The sequence below is a fragment of the Podarcis erhardii genome (assembly GCF_964252035.2).
Source record: "Podarcis erhardii genome assembly, chromosome: Z".
NCBI classification, from domain to species: domain Eukaryota; kingdom Metazoa; phylum Chordata; class Lepidosauria; order Squamata; family Lacertidae; genus Podarcis; species Podarcis erhardii.
The window spans coordinates 33,104,563-33,124,271 of NC_138504.1; the positions used below are offsets into that span (position 1 = coordinate 33,104,563).

Here is a 19,709-nt window from a genome sequence, read left to right on the forward strand (position 1 = left end):
TAAGAAGCAAGCGAATGCCCCAAGGTCAGCCAGTGAGCTTCATGGCTGAGTAGGGGATTTGAATCCTGGTCTCCTTATGCAGAGTCACACCCTTGGGTTCATCTAGCTTAGTGTTGTCCAGAAGGGCTGGAAGCAGCTCCCTAGCAATTCAGACAGGGGACATTCCCAGTCTCACCTGGAGATGCTCCAAGGGATTGACCCTGGGGCCACTGATCTACCACCCATCCCCAGCTTCCGAGCAACTTGCTGGCAATGCCAGGGTTTGAATCTGGGTCTTCACAAGCTCCAAGAGAGCCACAAACCTCATGGCCTCTGGACAGGGTGCAGAGATCTTTTGCAAAATGCTGCCTTAGCATGCTTCACTCCTAGAAACTAGAATTTGCTAGTTTGGGCAATTCCCCAATCTTACCAGTCTTGTCACATCTTACAACATCAACACATTTTTTTCTTTTTTAATTTTACCTGGGGGTTGGGGAGCTTTGACAATCAGATACATGCCGCACATGACACATAAACACCACCGCTGTACTCTCAAATCTTTGGGTGGTGACAACACCTCATCCTGCAAGAGAAACCCAAAAAGGGATGGCTGGCAACTGATGCAAGCAGAACAACACTGGGGGTGGGTGGGTGGGTGGGAATTATTTTGCTAGAGTCCCAGTACAAAAAACAGCGAGAAGCCAGATCCTGGGCTATCTGAGATCTTCTTGTCTGCTTGTGCATATGACCCTATGCATACCAGACATTTAAAATGCAATGATACTACTTTAAATAGTTACAGCTTCCATTAATGAATTCTGGAAGCTGTAGGTTTTTTAAAAAAGTCAATCCTTTATTAGGCATAGCAAACTACACATTATCAAACAAACACCGTATACAAATTGTGCAAAATACAAGTTCAGCATAACAACGTTTGTCCCAGCCAGATCTTTAACTCTAGAGAAAATCAATTTGGATAAATAATACAATATAACATTACCACATCACCGATCAATTAGAAGCTGTAGTTTGTTCAGCGTGATGGGAGTTAAGAGAGTCTGCTATTCCCCTCCCAAAGCTACATTTCCCAAAGTACTGTGGGATTGCTATACCACCCTGGAAATTGTAGCTTGGGGAGGGAAGGGAATAGGGGTCGTCTTAACAACTCTGGACAAACTCCAGCTCCCAGGACTCTTTGGGGGCTCCTAGAATTTTATGACTGCACTGGATACCACTTTTAACAGTCTTGGCTTTCACGAAAGAATCATACTTAAACTATAGTTTAAGAGTATGAGAGTTATTAGGAGGCCCCTATTCCACACACTCTGGGAAATGCAGGTCTGTGAGGGAGACAGGTGGTCTTCTAACAACTCTCAGCACCCTTAACTATAGCTCCCAGGATTCTTTGGGTGAAGCTATGACTGTTTAAAGTGGTATCATAGCATACTAAAGTATGGTGTGAAGGTGGCCTCTGGTCTCCCCCAGAGCAACAGCGGCTTTCTGGGATAAAATGATTGCTTATGCAACCCCACCCTACCCCCTTTTAGTAATTTTATTGTGTGTTTTTATCAGTTTACATAAGCATCACAATTCAAGACGCCGCAAGAAGCCCACCACAATTTAGGGCATGTCATTTTAAGGACTGAAAGTTAATTTTTCCAAATTTCTTCAGTGAGGGGTCTTAAAAATATGTTTTTGGGTCTAGGGAATTAAAATCTGCTATTATTTTTGTGACTTGACAACATTTAGCTTGATCAATCCACATTTCATTAAAAAGCACATAAACTGCTCTCAGAAAACCAAATAATTTTAAGTTTAACTTCTGAAAGTGCCTGGTAATCCTATAACATTTTTAGTTTCTCTACATAAAACATATCCTACTAAACATACAACATTACTTTCTAATGTTTTCTAATTACAAGGTAATGACATCAGCTAATAAGAAACTTAAACAAGTTTAATCAAGTCTTGCATTGGTTCATCTATCAGTTCCAACAGGGACAAAACACTCGGGATTTGTGAAAGATATATTCCTGAGATTTATAGAAAGATCTCCCAGAGGGTCATCATCTCCACCCCTCAAGTCAATCATCTTTCGGACACCAGCTCTCCTCACTGTCATCTGATCACAAGAGTGTCTGAATTACCATCTTCCTGAATGCATACCATGCTGAGCGTTGGATCGGTGGCAAAACAGCACCCACTATAACCTTTTTTTGCAGCCTAACTCACTGCACCTGGAACAAGATGTGGGCATTCCATCCCAAGAGTATTTTATTTTGATGTTGAACCAGCATTGGTAGTGCACACAAAAGATGTATTCCTCTATCCGTCTTAAGTTGCGGAGGGTTTTGCCTTTAAGGTCATGCTTTGAAACCCATATGCAACCAAGCCTGTTTGCTGTTCCTAACCACTGGAGCAAGTTCAAGAAGGACCAAATCTGTGGGAAGTTTTCCTGTCCTTATGTGTCATCTGATACACATCAATAGACAGATCTTTTCAAGACATTGTCACTCAGTGAAGTAACAGGCTCTCCAGTTGAGAGTTTGGTGAATGAAGTTATCTTTTCAAGTTATATTTGCTGGCTTTTCATACACTGGTCACACAGCACTGGTGCATGAACCCCAATGAGTTGCGCTCACTGAATGCAGTAATGTGTTGAGGACTCGCTTCAGTATTTTTCAGAGTAGTGGACTGCAAGTGGAAAAAAATATATGTATTTCGCACATAGTTGGAAAAACTTCATTTGGATACTGGTCTGTGCATCATGGCATACTGAAAAATTAAGTGCATTACACAGAAAAGAAAGCTCTGGGCACTTTCTGAACAATTCATGCTTGAATGCCTTTATGAGCTTCAAAACATGGTTGCAACAATATCTGGCCCAGGCATGTCATCTGGAAAAGTCCATGCCCTGGACTAGCAATAGCTTCAGCAGTCTTATTGCTACAGTTTTCCATGCACAGAAAACACTTGACAACTCCTCACTGCTCCTTGATCTTCACCACAAAATGAACCTAAAACACATGCTTCTCCTTGTGACAGCAATCAGGTATACCATCAACTATGACGCTATAGTAGTAGTAGAAATCTCCGAATCCTTTTGCAATATGCTCACCACCTTTTCCACATATGCTGCAATCAAGTCATTTTGAATTCTATTTGACATATAGCTGAAAACAATAATTGTATTCTTCGTTCCTGTCTGACTGCGGTCTGCAAGAAGATGCATATCTTGAAGAATGCAGGTGAGAATCTCCCCAAATCGCTTTCATCGACGCACCCATAATTACCAGAATCAGGTCTCTCAAATGGCTCTGGTTGTTCAGTAGACTTTTCATGATTAGTCCCTTGTTGTGGATCGTTCTTGGGTGCAGTCGTTGAAGTTGTCCTGGTCATACTGGTCTTGCCCATGAGCACGAATCCTCTGCGAGAGCAACTGACTTACTCTCTGAGCATCTGCTTTCTGCTTCTTTTCCCTCCTTTGCACCCCTGATGGATGTGCCTGTTTTATTGTTCCAGCTGAGCTAAAATTTAAATAGAGAAAAAATGGAAGTTCAGAAACCTTGTACATTCTACACTGATTTAACAAGTATTGTGCACTTCTCAACCATGCTTGCAAAACTAACTCTACACGCCTCATTCTCACCCAAGCCCTGCTGGCACAAGATGAACTAGACACATGGCTCCAACAAACATATTGCAGCACTGTTGGCTAATCTGATCTGATGCTACATGTTAGTACTGTATACAGTAATGCAGGTCCAGATTTTACTGTCAAAGCCTTGCAGTGCATACAGACAGGCAGGTGTGGTGTTTTCCCCATGGCTGTTTTGCCTAGTAAGTCCCCGGTTGCCTGGGAGGCATAGGGCATTCTTGGCATGACATCATAAGTCTGGCAGGCCCCTAGTGATTGTTGGTTTCTGTTTTCCTTCACTGTGCAGCGAAATGCTTGTCACGGGACATTGTTTTGCATTCCACAGTCAGAGTACTGTTGGGTTCCCACGGGAATGGGAGACTGGATGTGACGTTCACTGGTTTCCTGTTTTTCACTGGTTCTCTTGGTGTTCTTTGTTTCCGAGGAGTTGCTTCTCTGCTCTCGCAGAGGCAAGATGCACATTTGTATTCTCTCAGCATTGAAGTGTAAATAAAGTTATGTATGTTTTTTTTATATATATAAAATATTTATTAAGATTTTGCATAATAAAACAAGTATCACAATCAGACAAAACAAAAGAGAAAGACAATCAAAAACAACACAATCCAAAAACGAAAAAAAAGTAAGAGTAATCAGAAAGAAGAAGAAAAAACAGAGAAAAAATAAAAATCTAGTTTTTTGCTTACTGTCTTTATAACCCTCTTTCCTGACTTCCTCACATCTCCCTTATCTGTATTCCCCTTTACACAATCAAGTTCAGCAATTCCTTACCCTCTTTCCAATCTTATTCAATATTATACATTTCAATCTATTATGTCTTCGGTTTTCCTTTCCTTTTAAATCCATTTATCACATGTTCTTTATAACTTAATCCCTTATATCATTTGTTTAGTTTCGACATAATTTTACTCTGGTCTTACCCTTTTTTCTTAAAACATTTTTGCATATTTCTTTTAACTATGTCACTGATGCCATATTATCTTTATATCCAACATCATTTTAACATTCAAACATTTTACAATGTTTTTGGAGATATTCTTTGAACTTCTTCCAGTCCTCTTCCACCGACTCTTCTCCCAGGTCTCGGATTCTGCCAGTCATTTCTGCCAATTCCATATAGTCTATCACTTGCATCTGCCATTCTTCCAGAGTGGGCAAATCTTGTGTCTTCCAATACTTTGCGATGAGTATTCTTGCTGCGGTTGTTGCATACATAAAGAGTGTTCTATCTTTCTTTGGCACCAATTGGCTGACAATGCCCAGAAGGAAGGCCTCTGGTTTCTTAGGAAAGGTATGTTTAAATACCTTTTTTAGTTCATTATAGATCATTTCCCAGAAAGCCTTAACCTTTGGGCATGTCCACCAAAGGTGAAAGAATGTTCCCTCAGTTTCTTTACATTTCCAGCATTTGGTATCAGGCAGGTGATAAATTTTTGCAAGCTTGACTGGGGTCATGTAAAACCTATAGATCATTTTCATAATATTTTCTCTTAAGGCATTACATGCCGTAAACTTCATATCGGTGGTCCACAACTTTTCCCAGTCAGCAAACATAATGTTATGACCAATGTCCTGTGCCTAAATAAAGTTATGTATGTGGCACATACTGCTCATCCTTCCGCTGTGTGGACTACGCTGCTTTAGGCTCCAGATAAGGAGCCTGTAAATCTCACATTTTTGGTTCCAGGCCCAGAAAAAACGCAATCAAGCTGAAGAATGGCTCCTGGCAAAGGAACAAGGAAACAAAGGACCAGCAACGGCAGAGGAACGGATCGGTGTTATCTGCTCTGCGTGTCAAGATGATTGGTGAGAGGTATGTGCTCATGCTCCGGGCAGCCTGCCAGCTCCTAATTAATGGCTTTATGGCTGGACTTTGAACTTTTAAAGCCGTTTGCCGCGGCAAGGCGCAAAGGCGCAAAGGCACAAGCTCAGAGGCTTGGGAGGCTTGAAAACCGAAAGTACTTTTAAACTTGCTTTTGGAATGGAGCAGCTGCAGTAGACACAGACGCAGCTTGCTTTAATGACGCAGAAGGCTAATGCCAGAGTCATGATGGCCCTTCAGGATGCTTGTGGGATTCCTAAGCTCAATAAGAAAAACTATGAAGAGTGGGTACTCTATGCTGAGGCTATTCTGCGAAAAGAAGGTCTGTTTACAGTTATTACAGACGACCCCCCAGCTCCAATTACAGATGAATGGGCAAGCTAAGGATTCCAAAGCAAGGGGAACTCTTACATTGATAGTCTCCCCAGAAGAGCTCTGTCTGTTGCGTGATAAGACCTCAGCCAGAGAAATTTGGGACACTTTGAGAGAGGCTCATTTGAGGACAGAAGCTGGTGCTTCTTTGTTCTACTATGCCAAGCTGCATGATATGGCACTTGCTGAAGGTGCAGATGTGCGTACACATCTGATGGAGATGCAGAATCTGAGACATGAGCTGCAACAGAGAAGACTCACCTTTCCAGAGGCTGTGTATTCCTTCATGATACTACATTCTTTGGGTTCAAGTTGGGAGTCCATTACCACTCAGATTGCTGTTCAGCCAACTGCTCAGCTCACAGTAGCCCATGTTACTGCCGTGATTCTGAATGAAGCAGACCGCCGGGGTGCTAGCTGCATAGGTAAGGGGGAGTCTTCACAGACGTCATTCCAGAATGCAGTGGAACCACCAGATGGCGCCAAAGCTTTGAAGGCAGTGAAATGCTACTTGTGTGGACGTCTAGGCCATATGAAGAGGGAATGCAGAATTCCCAGGGCCAAGACAGAGCAGCGCAGCGAAAGCTCATCGCGTGGAAAAGGCCAAGGCAAAGGCAAAGGTCCAGTGTCCAGGACAACGCAGCACAAGGCAATGGTCTCACGCTTCACTCCAAAGGTTGCAAAGGTCCAGAACACATCTAGATCTTTCTTCGTCGTGGATTCAGGAGCAACGAGACATTTATGCAACGATAAGCAACTGTTCGTGTCTTTTACACCGCAGGAAGGTGCGATTCACCAGGCGGATGACCACACGATCCCCAGTCAAGGCTACGGAACTGTTGTTCTTCACAGTTTGGACTTGTCGATACACAATGTGCTCTACGTTCCAGATGCCACACACAATCTACTCAGTGTTGCGCAGCTGAATGAACAGAACATTGATGTTTCCTTCAAGAACAAGAAGTGCACCATCACCAAGAAAAACGATTATGTATTGCATGCTGAATATGTTGGTCGTTTGTTTGTTTTGTATTTTGATGATGATGTTCAGGATGAAACTTGTTGCGTTGCAGGTTCTAACAAAGGTTTGCATGCAGGATGTATTCATGATTTTCACAGGAAATTTGGTCATTTGCATTTTGAGGCAGTATCTAAAATGCCTGCCTTGGTTGAAGGTATGACTATTAAACCCTGCAGGTACCACATGAAGTGCAAGGCATGCGCAGCAAACAAGGTGAAAATTGCTGCAAAAGGTAAGGTGTCTAGTAGGCAAGCTACAGAACCATACCAGGTTGTTCATGCTGATTTGGTTGGTCCACTATCGCCCTCTTTGGGTGGAAACAGGTACTTCATGGTTCTCATTGATGCATTTTCCAGGTATATTTATGTGTACAATCTCGAGCAGAAATCAGAGGCTTTCCCAAGGTTCAAGGAATTCTGTGCTTGGTTGGAAAATGTGCATGGTAAGAAGATAAAGACTCTTTTCACTGATCGCGGGGGGGAATTCACTTCTCAGCAGTTTGAAGCTTTTCTGACTGAGAAAGGAATTCAACACGATTTATCTAGTCCTCGCTCGCCATGGCAGAATGGACTTTGCGAGAGGGCAAATCAGACATTGCTTCAGGGTATGAAAACCTTGCTGCATGATGCCAATCTTCCAGAGAGTTATTGGGTGGAATCTTTGGCGTGTTTTGTTTACAGTTATAATCGCAGGTTATCTTCAGCGATTGGTTGTACCCCCTATGAGAAGATGTTTGGCAAGAAGCCATACATCAAACACATGAGAATTTTTGGTTCTGACATGTGGGTTCACACACCACAAAGCTCCAAGTTAGGCAAGCGTGGATTGCATGGTATCTTTCTAGGTTATCAGAAAGGTTCTTACAGAATAATGATGACTGACTCTAAGACAATTAGGCTCACGAGAAGTGTTGAGTACAATGCCAAGTGGGGGGAGAATGTGGGAATTTTCCAATGTTATCCTGATGACAGTGATGAGACTGAGGATAGGCAACAGCAAAAGCAGCAGCAACAGCCACAGCTGCCGCAACAACCCACACCCATTGATGAAGGTCCTGATTCTGATTCTGAGTCTGAAACTGAATCAGGTGATTCAGAGGATTTCAAGAGTGCGAAAGCCTCTATGCGACCCTCTGAAAGCTCTGATCAAGAATTGGAGGAACCATTGTTTACTATAGGTCACTTTTCTCCTAAAAAGGAAGAGGAGAGTGTTGAAGACCTACGGCTAATTCGCAGGTCACAAAGAGCCACAAAAGGCAGACCTCCAAAGAGATTTGCCAATGAATTTGCTAAGACAGCAGTAGCAGCTGTTAAAAGCTCCAAGAAGGTATTTGAACTTTCAAGTTTCCAAGAAATCCAGGATTTGGATTCAAAGGATGCTGAGCCATGGTTAAATGCCATGAAGGCTGAGCTTGATTCCTTCGAGAGGAACAAAACATGGGAGCTTGTTCCAGTAGTTCCAGGAATGAAACTGCTTGGAAGTAAATGGGTCTTCAAAGCGAAGACTGATCAAAATGGCAAGATAGTCAGGCACAAAGCCAAATTGGTAGCCAGAGGTTTTGCACAGGTACCAGGTGAAGACTATCATGAGACCTACTCACCCACAGTGAGGTATGAGAGCATTAGGCTTATGCTCAAGCTGGCTGCAGAGGAGAATCTACACGTTAGTCACCACGATGTGAATACAGCATTTTTGTACGGATCTCTAGGTGAATCTCTTTATATGCTTCCACCTGATGGCGTACAGGTAAAACAGGGATTTGTTTGTGCTCTGAAGAAGTCCCTTTATGGTCTCAAACAAAGTGCACGGTGTTGGCACACAAAACTCACTGAAGTATTGTTTTCTCTAGGTTTTAAGCAAGGGAAAGCTGATCCATGTGTATTTGTCAAAGAGGAGGGGCAAAAGAAGCTGTATTGCTTGTTTTATGTTGATGATATTTTGTTCTTTTGGAAAGATGTCACACTGTACAATAACGCCCTAGCTCAACTGAAAGAGCACTTTGACATGAAAGATCTTGGTGAGGTAAACAACTACCTATCTCTAGAAATAGAGAGAGATCAAGATGGTAACATTCTAGTACACCAGTCACGGAAAATTGCTGATGTGTTAAGCAAACTAAACCTGATGGATGCTAACCCTGTAGACACACCGATGACAACAGGTTATCAGGTAGATGACACTGAAGAAGCATTTTCTGACACTACACTGTACAGAAGTGTGCTAGGCAAACTAAACTTCATTGCCAGATGTTCAAGACCTGACATTGCTGTTAGCTGTAATTTGCTAAGCAGACAAGTCAACAATCCTACTGTTAAGGATTGGAAAGCTCTGAAACGCATAGCGCGCTATTTGAAAGGCACTATGCATTACAGACTGAGATTTAATAATCAGAAGTCTGGTGGTCTTGAGATATTTGCAGATGCAAGTTTTGGAAGTGACACTACAGACAGGAAAAGCACGTCTGGAGTTTGCTACATGTACAATCAGGGTCTATTTGACTGGTCATGCAAGAAGCAAACAACAGTTAGCTTAAGTACTTGTGAAGCTGAACTGAATGCACTGTCTTATTCACTTAAGGATTGTGAATGGTTGTTACAATTGTGCAAAGACATGAAAATTCCTGTCAAATGTCCAATCCAGGTTTACCAGGACAACAAAGCATGTTTGGCTTTGCTGAATTCTGAAGGTTGTAAGCAAAGCACGAAGCACTTGCAATTGAAGTTGCAACATGCTAGGGAACGTATTCAGAAGGGACTCGTAACGGTGTCCTATATGCCAGGTAATGAAATTCCTGCTGATGTATTGTCCAAGATTGTATCAAGGGATCAACACTGTACCTATGTGCAGAAGTTGGGTTTGTACTGATACTGTACGAACACGCTGCCCAGTGATGTTCACAGAAAGGGGGAGGATGTTGGTTTCTGTTTTCCTTCACTGTGCAGCGAAATGCTTGTCACGGGACATTGTTTTGCATTCCACAGTCAGAGTACTGTTGGGTTCCCGCGGGAATGGGAGACTGGATGTGACGTTCACTGGTTTCCTGTTTTTCACTGGTTCTCTCGGTGTTCTTTGTTTCCGAGGAGTTGCTTCTCTGCTCTCGCAGAGGCAAGATGCACATTTGTATTCTCTCAGCATTGAAGTGTAAATAAAGTTATGTATGTGGCACATACTGCTCATCCTTCCGCTGTGTGGACTACGCTGCTTTAGGCTCCAGATAAGGAGCCTGTAAATCTCACAGTGATGCCCTCAGCCAACTTAGCCCTCCAAGGCCTGGGGCAAGTGTACCTTGCTGCTTCCACTCTGCATGTATCTGGGTCACTATAAAAAAACACACACCCTAAAACCCAAAAACAAACCCTGGTATTTTCTACAAAGCTGCTGCTTGGCAGCAAAGTTTTTCAATCTGTGTCTGGAGAACCTGTTGCCAGGCTTACCTTGTGCATTAAAATATCTGCTGCAGAAATCCAGCAGCAACTCTCCTTTGAACGGAAGAAAATAGGGTATTAAACAAACTAATCCATAGACCCTGAAATTATATGCTGAAATTGAAGACCGCTGAAGGCTTGTGCTGCATTAAGCACAAGAAATCTGCATCCCCATTCCAAATCATATGTGGTTATTTATTTGACCTGGAGCAAGCCAGATATTCCTGCTTTAGTTTGTAGTTATACAGAATGAAGCTCAAATATCCCCAGAGTTTTAACAACTCTGGTGCCTGGGTGAAAGCAAGCTAGATCTGTAGCCTTACATTATAAAAGGTCCTTGTTGTCTGCTCATCTTATCTACTGGAACACAGTTTATAAAAACACTATTTTCTCCTCACTAACCCAGAAACTTCCCAGGTTAAACCCAGCAACATGCATTTTACAAGCGTGAAGAGAGGTGAACTTGCAACTTTGTCAGGCTTTGAAAGTTGCTCTACTGGGTGGGGAAATTGTGGGAGGCACTGCCTGGAGCTCAGTGGTGGATCATCTCCTTTGTGTGCAGATGTCTGTCTCAGGTTCAATCCCTGACCACTCCAGGAAAGGCTGTGAAAGACTCCCTGCCTGAAACTCTGGACAGCCCCTGCCAATCACAGCAGACTTTACTGAGTTAGGTGGACTGCAAAGGGCTGACTCAGTAGAATGCAGTTTACTGTGTTCCTATTTAATTCAGCCCTTTATTCAGAACCATGAAGACTAGAAACTTGCTAAGACCCCTCAATTTTGGACAGACAGAACATGATTTTTGCAGGAACCTTAACATCACATTTGAGGAAGTTGGGGACACCTGTCAGGCTACTAATCATTCTGAATACTCACGGGTTGCAGAACACTGAGCATATACATAGTCTGTTCCTTTCTGCCACCTACTGACACAACTGTGGCACATCAGCCACAGCTGCAACGCCTGTTGGGGCATGGGTGTCTCAGGAGATTCTCTCACCACAGTTCAGGGAACGTGAGCTTATTACCCTGGAATGCTGACCTATGTTGTTATTTCCCATCCTGCAAAGAGAAACCAGGAAAGGCGTTTTAATCAGGTCACCTCTGGCAAGGAAGAATCACCTTTGAGCAACCAGTGAGAGTAACTTTGGAACATATAATTAACTTAAGGCGTGTTATTTGTGATTGTATTTGTGTGGCTGGTTTTTGATGCACAATCAGCTCTGCTCAGCTTACCAGTTATGCATCTTACATCTGAATGAACTTTAGGCATGAGAAAAGGTGTGGGGATAGCACAACTTTATCCTGATGAAGAGCGCTGAGTTGTGGATCAAAATGGGGACCACTGAGAGCTGCGAGAGCCCAATTTTAATTCCAAGGAGTGAATCTATGTATGACAGGGGAGCAGGACAACACAACTCCCTCAAACAAAAGTTTATACGTAGGATAGGAATTCAGTGGATCTCTACCCAGACAATTAAAAACACTGCTCAGAGAGGCCACTTGTTTTTTTGAGGGTGCTGACATTAAGTTCCTTATTTATCCCTTCCTGAAGAAACTGAGGAAAACCGTGAATGTTGCGAGGGAGAGGATACACCCCAAACTGTGAACAAGGAGACAGGTAAGGCTTCCAGGACATGCTGCAAATACGACTGGTTGATGCCATTGTAGAATCCAGCAAGGCATCAAGGGCCAGCCCTGAAAAGCCTAGTAGGATGAACCAGACCTTTTCAGCCTCCAAGTTATCAGGTGGGAAAAATCTGGCTGAGCGTGAAAGACTGTTCTCCCCACCCTCCAAATTTTACAAATTTTATTTACACTTTTCAAGTTTATACATTTCACTAGTTTTTACATTTCACTAATTTTGCAATCATTTTAACATTTAAAAGCTTGACTTCCTTCCCCCTCTTTCTGCGGTTCCTTAAATTTATTTTTAATATCCTCTGCATATCCAAATTAACTTAATTTGCTCATTTATTCATCTGCTTTAAATATATACTCTTATAAAACTGCAGGTTATTACAATAATCCTGCCAATGATCTTATCTGTTACCTTATCCTGCCAATGATCTTATCTGTAATTTATCTGTAAATATTCAATTTCCATTCTTTTATAAAAAGTTTGTTATCTTGATTTCTTATTCTTCCGGTAAGTTTTGCCATTTCTTGCTATCCTGCATGGACAGTTACCTGAGGGTAAGCCCCACTGAACTCAAAAGTGCTGCACTATTATTTTTACGTGTGTGTATATCCCTTATAAGCACTTTCACCAGCAGGAAAGAGATAAGGCAGAGAGCAGATGAAGAGATGGCCAGGTACAGTTAATGGCGCACTATCACAGCCTTTCATCCTTTTGTTAAGCAAAACATCAGAGTGGGAAGCAAACTGGATGACCAGTTTTAGCCATTTTTTCACCAGGATGGACAAAGGTGAGAAATGGGCAGGAACTGTTCATTTCAAAGCCCCTCACTTCCCTACTAGGAGGCATTAGTTCAATATTACAGTGGTACCTTGGGTTACATACGCTTCAGGTTACATACGCTTCAGGTTATAGACTCCGCTAACCCAGAAATAGTACCTCGGGTTAAGAACTTTGCTTCAGGATGAGAACAGAAATCGTGCTCCGGCGGTGCGGCAGCAGCAGGAAGCCCCATTAGCTAAAGTGGTGCTTCAGGTTAAGAACAGTTTCAGGTTAAGAACGGACCTCCGTAACGAATTAAGTACTTAACTCGAGGTACCATTGTATTTTAAACCCCCAATTCCCAGTTGTCAGTTTGCTAGCTTCAACATTACTTATGCAAGGCTCTCAAGGATCAGCATACACGTGTTTAAGAACAGGTACAGTGTTCGTTTTCCATTTCTGCTTTGCTATTTAGTGTGGGTTTCAGTGGCAAAATTGCCAAGCTCACTTTTCTACAGGTTTTTTGAAAATAGGTATTTCTGTTACTCTTTAGATCAAGGTGTGTATGTATTTATTGTGAGATGTTGCCTCACAAATTGTATATTTAGCCGTCTGAAGCAGCATTTATATACATTCTGTCACTTTTATTTCATTATAACAAACCAAGCTTTTTATTCCTTTAGTGTGAAAGCTTAATTTCTGGCATAAGGTTAAAGGTAAACACATATTCATAACAAGTGCATGTCCTGACAGGATCCTAAACCTCTTGGCAGTGTGTATGAACACACATGAGTGCTTGGACATGCAGGTGGGTTCAGACACCTACTGTAACAGGTAAAAAGGCAAAGGACCCCTGGACGGTTAAGTCCAGTCAAAGGCGATTATGGGGTTGTGGCGCTCATCTCGCTTTCAGGCCAAGGGGGCTGGCATTTGTCCACAGACAGCTTTCTGGGTCATGTGGCCAGCATGACTAAACCGCTTCTGGCACAACAGAACACTGTGACGGAAACCAGAGCGCATGGAATACTGTAACAATACCTAAATGACTCCCACCTGGAAGACAGAGCAAGCCTATTTTCTGCTGCTCCAGAGGGAAGGGCCTGAACAAACTGATCCAAATTGCAAGAATGGAGATTCCAACCAACTAAACCTTAGGAGTAACTTTCTGGTGCTAAGAGCCATTTGACGCTGGAGTAGATAAACAGAAGGCAGAGTCGGAAAACAGAAAGAGGAGCACAGGCTTCTGGTCAGCAGGTATAAAATGAGAGAAGGAACTCCAGGTAATACACAATGTTGGAAACAAGACTGGCACATCTTCCCTGCTTGCTAAGTTCAACGCTGCCTTGAGAAAGGACAGGGTATTTAAAAACCCCCCACACAAACTAATTAGATTAATTATTCCAGTTAAAACTGTGGAGCTTGCTCTCACAGGAGGCATTGATAACCAACTTGGATAGCTTTAAAACAGGACTGGACAAATTCAGGGAGAAAATGGCTGTTAGTGGCTACTAGCCATGGTAGCCATCCTTTGGCCTCCATGGTCGGAGGCAGTGATGCTTCTGAATATCAGTCACTAGAAACTGCAGGAAGGGAGAGGCTGCTCTTGGGCTTGGATCCTGCTTGGGGGCTCCCCATAATATGCATCTAAGTGGCAGCTGGGAGAACAGGATGCTGGACTAGATGGGCCTCTTTGGATTCAGCAGCAGGGCTCTTTTTATGTTGTTAATTCAATACATAAATGCTTCTGTTTGCAAACATATCTTTATTTTTTATAAGGGAAAACATACATGAAGTTGAAAAAAGGGTGCCAGAGAGAAACAACTTCCAATGCAGAAGCAAAGGCATTTGGCCCAGTCTACCACTGCTCTCTACCCATACTTTGGGACAGTCTGGGCTGTGTCTGGGGAAATCTGTGGCCCTCCAGATGTTGCTGGACTCTAGCTTGCAGCAGCCCCAGCCAGAGTGACCAGTGGTCAGAGATGATGGGAGTTGTAGTTCAGAAGCACCTGCATGGCCCCAGATAACCTCAGAGTTATACATGGTATGCATCCGTTTGCTTTCTTGCAAGCATGCTTTGAATCACAACCTGAGGCCACGCTTAAAACACACAATTAAAGCAATCTCTTACCACTCTGAACATTCATGGCTTCCCCCAAAAGAATCCTGGAAGCTATAGTGTGTTAAGGGTGCTGAGAGCTGTTAGGAGACACCCTCCACCCTATTCAGAACTACAATTCCCAGAGTGATTTAACAATAAATCCTTGTTCACAGGGAAAGCTTGAGAATTATAGTTCTAGGAGGGGTCTCCTTCTAACTCGCAGCGACCTGAACACACTACAGTTCTCAGGATTCTTTGGGGGAAGTTGCAGCTGTTTGAAGTGGTGTTAAGAATGCTTTGAAATGTACGGACAGGACCTAACACAGGCCACATTCACACCAGACGTTTGAAGTGTTGTGATATCACTTCAAACAGTCATGGATTTACTCAGAGCATCCTGGGAACTTTAGCTTGTTCAGGGTGCTGAGAGACAGAAGACCTCTCTTCCCTCCCACAGAGCTATAATTTCCAGACCTCCCTGGGAAGAGGGATTGACTGTTAAACCACTCTGCAAATTGTAGCTCTGGGAGGGGAATGGGGGCCTCCTAGCAACTCTCAGCAGTCTTAACGAACCACAGTTCCTAGGATTCTTTTGAGAAACCATGGCTCTAAAATGGTACCATGGTGTTTTAAACACATGCTGTGAATGTGGCTCAGTTGCCTGTAGCCAAGACAGTCTGACAGATTTTGCACCTGGGACCAGCTAGTGAATTTTTCAGGAGTGGGGGGGGGGATGGTTTCCCACCAAGCCGCTCCGGCCACCTTAGCAAGGCTTGTCCTGCCCTCTGCACAAGACCTCCATCTGCCTCCGCTTGTCCTTCGCTCTCATGATGGTCATCTTGAAGAGCCGGAGGTAGAGCTCGACAGCTGAGGGGGTGTCGTCATTACCCGGAATGGGGTAGGTGATGAGGGTTGGGTTGCAGTTTGTGTCTACCACACCCACCGTGGGGATGTTCATCTTAGCTGCGTCCCGGATGGCCATGTGGGGCTCGAAGACGTTGGTGAGGGTGTTGGTGAGGATGATGAGGTCAGGCAGGCGGACACCCAGCCCATACTGGACATCGGCATTGGTCATCAGGCCGCCCTGCCAGTAGCGAGTGTGAGCATATTCGCCGCATTCCTTGGCGGTGGCCTCTATCCGGTGGGAAAACTGACGGTTCCGGCTGATGAAGAGGATTATGCCTTTGCGGTAGGCAACGTGAGCCATGAAGTTGAGAGCCTGCTGGAGGTGTACCATCGTCTGCTCCAGGTTGATGATGTCCTGATCGAGGCGGCACCCAAAAATGTATGGCTCCATGAATCTGCAGGAGACAGAGGCCAAACATGAGCAGTGGTGGGGATTGGTTTTTGTCTTCATAAAGCCATGACACATCTCAAAATATCTCTCTCTCGTGTATGTGTACCTACCTACCTACCTACCTACCTACGTACCTACCTACCTACCTACCTACCTACCTACCTACCTACTAGAACATAAAGCCCTTCACAACTTGGGACCAGTCAACCTGCAGGGTGTCTTAATGCATGAGAACCAGTGTGGTGTAGTGGTTAGAGTGTAGGACAAGGGCCGCCCCCCCCCCCGCACTCGGCCATCAGGTGATCTTGGGCCAGTCACTCACTCTCAGCCTAACCTACCTCACAGGGTTCTCGTGAGGATGAAATGTGGAGGAGCTGCTTGACCCCATTCATTTCGGTGGTTCTAGGATGAGAAAAACTGCCACAGGCTGCAATCCATTAACTCAGTCTTTTATTGAGAATGATAAGAATCTTATTTAGTGCCTAAGAAGAAGACCATGGCTCAATGCCATGGCATCTGCTTTGCATGCAGGAGGCCCCAGGTTCAGTCTCCAATGGCATCTTTGGGTAGGGAAGGGAATGTTCCGTCTGAAAACCTGGCAAGTCACAGCTGCCAGATAGTGTAAACAATATTGAGCTAGATGGGCAACTGGCTTGTCTCAGTACAAGGCAGTTCTTATATCCCTATTTCATCCAACCTTTTCTCCAGAATGATGAGGACTAGAGTTTTATTTTCTTATTAGGGGAAGGGCCACTTCTCAGCCAAGAATGTCCCCTGTCTGAAACCCTGGAGAGCTGCTGCCAGTCAGTGTAGGCAGTGTACAGTGTTGACAGTACACTGACTAAGCCAGATGGACCTTTGCTTCTGTTTGATTCAGCCCTTTCTTCAGAACCACGAGGACTAGAATCTTATTTTATTTTTAGGAGACAAGCCATAACTATGGATCATGGGTCTGACATGCTATTAAACCACTGTTTACAAGAAAACTGGTAGAATCACTGACCTGTGACGGCAACCCTTCTTGTGGCCCAGGTGGACTCTGGCATCAAAGAGGTCCCTTAGGGAGAAGAGCTCTTGCACGTTGAAGAAATCAGGGTTTTTCAGGGGCTCCCCTAGGAGCCTGTCATAATTGACTGAAAGAGGGGGGAAAGTGGCTAATTGGCTCAAACTCAGTTGCCAAATGACATAGCACAGGAGCAGAGGAAATCACTGGGAACTGCATCAAAACCTTGAACAAAAACATCACAGCTTCTCTTGATTTGCCAGCTATTCACCCCACAACCCTTTAAGGCTACGCTTTCAGTGGCTTTGAAAATCATAGAAATGGCTACTAACCATTATGGCTATGCTGCTTCTGTATCCCAGTTGCTGGAAACCACAGCAGGGGAGAGGGCTCTTGTGCTTGGGTCCTGCCCATGGGCTTCCTGTTGGGGCATCTGGTTGGCCACAGAGATGCCGGGCAAGACGGGCCCCCTTGGGCCTGATTCAGCAGGACCAGTTCTCATAGGGTCACTCACCCCATTTTCCTTTTGTCAACACCTCCCCCTCCCCACCCCTTTCTGAATGGAAGAGAGGATTGAAATGGCCTAGGATCCCTCTCCCGCCCCAATCCAGCCACAACTTGTGACTGGAGTGGCTTTGAATCCCAGGGCCGAATCCAGCACTCCCATCAGCAGCAATCCCACCTTCCTCTTTCCCCAGCGATGCTCACCAGTGGGAGCTTCTTCTGGACTTGTTGCTGGAAGAGTCGTATAAAGCCTCTGAAGGGTGGGAGGAGTCTTGGTCCAAGCACCCAAGCTGCAAAGTCTGGGGAGGACTGATCCAGACAGAGAGTAGAGAGAAACCAGGGTGGGGGTGAGGGTGGGGGGACACCACAATTTTGTAGAAGGTAAGTCACAACAAACTTCTGAAGTAGACGGGCATGGTAACTAAGTCTGTTGGAAGATTCAGGACAGATAAAAGTACTTCTTGGTGCAGCACAGATTTTATGAAGGAATCTCAACTAAAATATACATGACAGATGGTCATCCAACCTCTGCTTAAAAACCTCCAAAGGGGAACCCACCACCTCTTGAGGGAGCCTGTTCCACTGTTGAACAGTTCTTACAGTCATAATGCTCTTCCTGATGCTTAGCCTTTCTTCTAAACTTGTATCCATTGATTCCCAGCCTCTGGAGCAAGAGAAAACAAGCTTGCTCCACCTTCCATGTGACAGCCCTTTAGATAACTGAAGATGGCTATCATATGTCCTCTCGGTCTCCTCTTTTCCAGGCTAAATATACCCAATTCCCTCAACTGTTCACCATAAGGCTTGGTTTCCAGACCTTTCACCATCTTGGTCACCCTCCTCTGTGCACACTGTCAATATCCTTCTTAAGTGGTATTGCCCAGAACTGGACACTGTACACCAACTGTGGTCTGACCAAGGCAGGACTATTGCTTTCTACGGTCGGCACACTATACTTTTGTTGATGCAGCCTAGAATAGCATTAGTGCTTTTTGCTGCTGCATCACACTGTTGACTCATGTTCAGCTTGTAGTCTTATAAGTCTCCAAGATCCTTTTCACACATACTACTGGCAAGGCAGGTGTCCTCTATCTAGATCCCTAGGTTTTTAGGGAAGTTTGGCCACTGCCTGAACAGGATGCTGCACTAGATGGGGGCCCCTTGGCCTGATCCAGCAGCCAGGCACTTCTTAAGTCCTCAAGTCTGCATTATGGTTTGTAGCCCCATCTCCAATTTCCTTCCCTACAGAAGAGTATGAGAACCCCCTAACCCCGATCCAGCAGTTCTGGAGCATATACAACGTGCTTTTTTCCCTTCCCGTACACGCGGGGCTTGGGTTCTGAATCGCGCTTGGAGGCAGGCTATTTTGCACCTCCTCCTCCTCCTGCGTTGCAGGCGTAAAAACTGCTTTGCGCGGGGCGCCCAGCGGGGGGGGGGGACCTTTGCCCGCCGCGTTCGCCCTTCCTTTTTCTTACCTGCCGCTGCTCCTCGGAGGAGCCTGGGCGCCGCCATCATGCCTCTCCTGGCCGCAGGAAGGAAGGAAGGAAGGTCGGAGGGAGGGAGGGAGAGAGAGGCCGACTGTCCCTGCGCGTAGCAGCTCCACCTGCTGTTGCAAAAGCGCAAAGCGGACTCAAACGCAATTCCCTCCCCGCCAATGCAGCTTTACAGAACGAAGTGAATCGTGCGCGGTGAATGCGGATCTCCAAGGCCCTTTTTTTTGGTCACGCCTGGCTCAGAGACCTAACTTACAAAAACAAGCATTCAAAACAAGCTGAAAGGGTCATCAAATAATACATCTTATTGATAGAAACAGGGCAAGCTGCCTTATACTCAGTCAAGACTTTGCTCCATCTTGTTTTGTGTTGACAACTGACTGACAGCTGCTCCCCTGGGTTTCAGCGAGAAAGGTTCTTCCAGCGCTACCTGGAGATGCCATTGGGGACTGAACCTGACTGCAGAGCAGATTATCTACCACCAAACTAGGACTCTTCCCCAAATTTAATATATATATTATTAAGCAGATCCAATTCAACCCTGCCCCACGAAAAGATCAGCAGGAACCAGGTATATGGCGGTATATAAATTCAAACCACCACCACCAGGAAAGTCTCTGTCAGTCAGTGCTGACA

At 44.6% G+C, this 19,709-nt stretch overlaps 1 protein-coding gene and 1 long non-coding RNA gene across 2 annotated transcripts; both read right to left on the reverse strand.

Annotated features, from left to right (window-relative positions):
• Positions 1-859: 859 nt before the first annotated feature.
• Positions 860-10,996, reverse strand: LOC309334210. The gene is made up of 3 exons (XR_014152944.1): positions 10,287-10,996; positions 3,273-3,506; positions 860-2,673 (listed from the first exon to the last, which is right to left on the reverse strand). It is a non-coding gene; the product is annotated as an uncharacterized lncRNA (long non-coding RNA).
• A 3,705-nt stretch (positions 10,997-14,701) lies between these two features.
• Positions 14,702-19,194, reverse strand: MRPS2 (mitochondrial ribosomal protein S2). Its single transcript, XM_081848389.1, has 4 exons — positions 19,056-19,194; positions 17,785-17,889; positions 17,077-17,206; positions 14,702-16,077 (listed from the first exon to the last, which is right to left on the reverse strand). The coding sequence occupies exons 1-4, from the start codon at positions 19,093-19,095 to the stop codon at positions 15,540-15,542; spliced, it is 813 nt and encodes a 270-aa protein (XP_081704515.1). The 5' UTR covers positions 19,096-19,194; the 3' UTR covers positions 14,702-15,539.
• Positions 19,195-19,709: the final 515 nt, after the last annotated feature.

Coding starts and splice junctions, on each gene's coding strand:
- MRPS2 (XM_081848389.1), bottom strand. CDS start 19,095: ATGATGGCGGCGCCCAGGCTCCTCCGAGGAGCAGCGGCAG. Junction 17,890..19,055: donor CCTCCGAGGAGCAGCGGCAG/GTAAGAAAAAGG, acceptor TGTCTGGATCAG/TCCTCCCCAGACTTTGCAGC. Junction 16,078..17,076: donor AAGAAGGGTTGCCGTCACAG/GTCAGTGATTCT, acceptor TGTCTCCTGCAG/ATTCATGGAGCCATACATTT.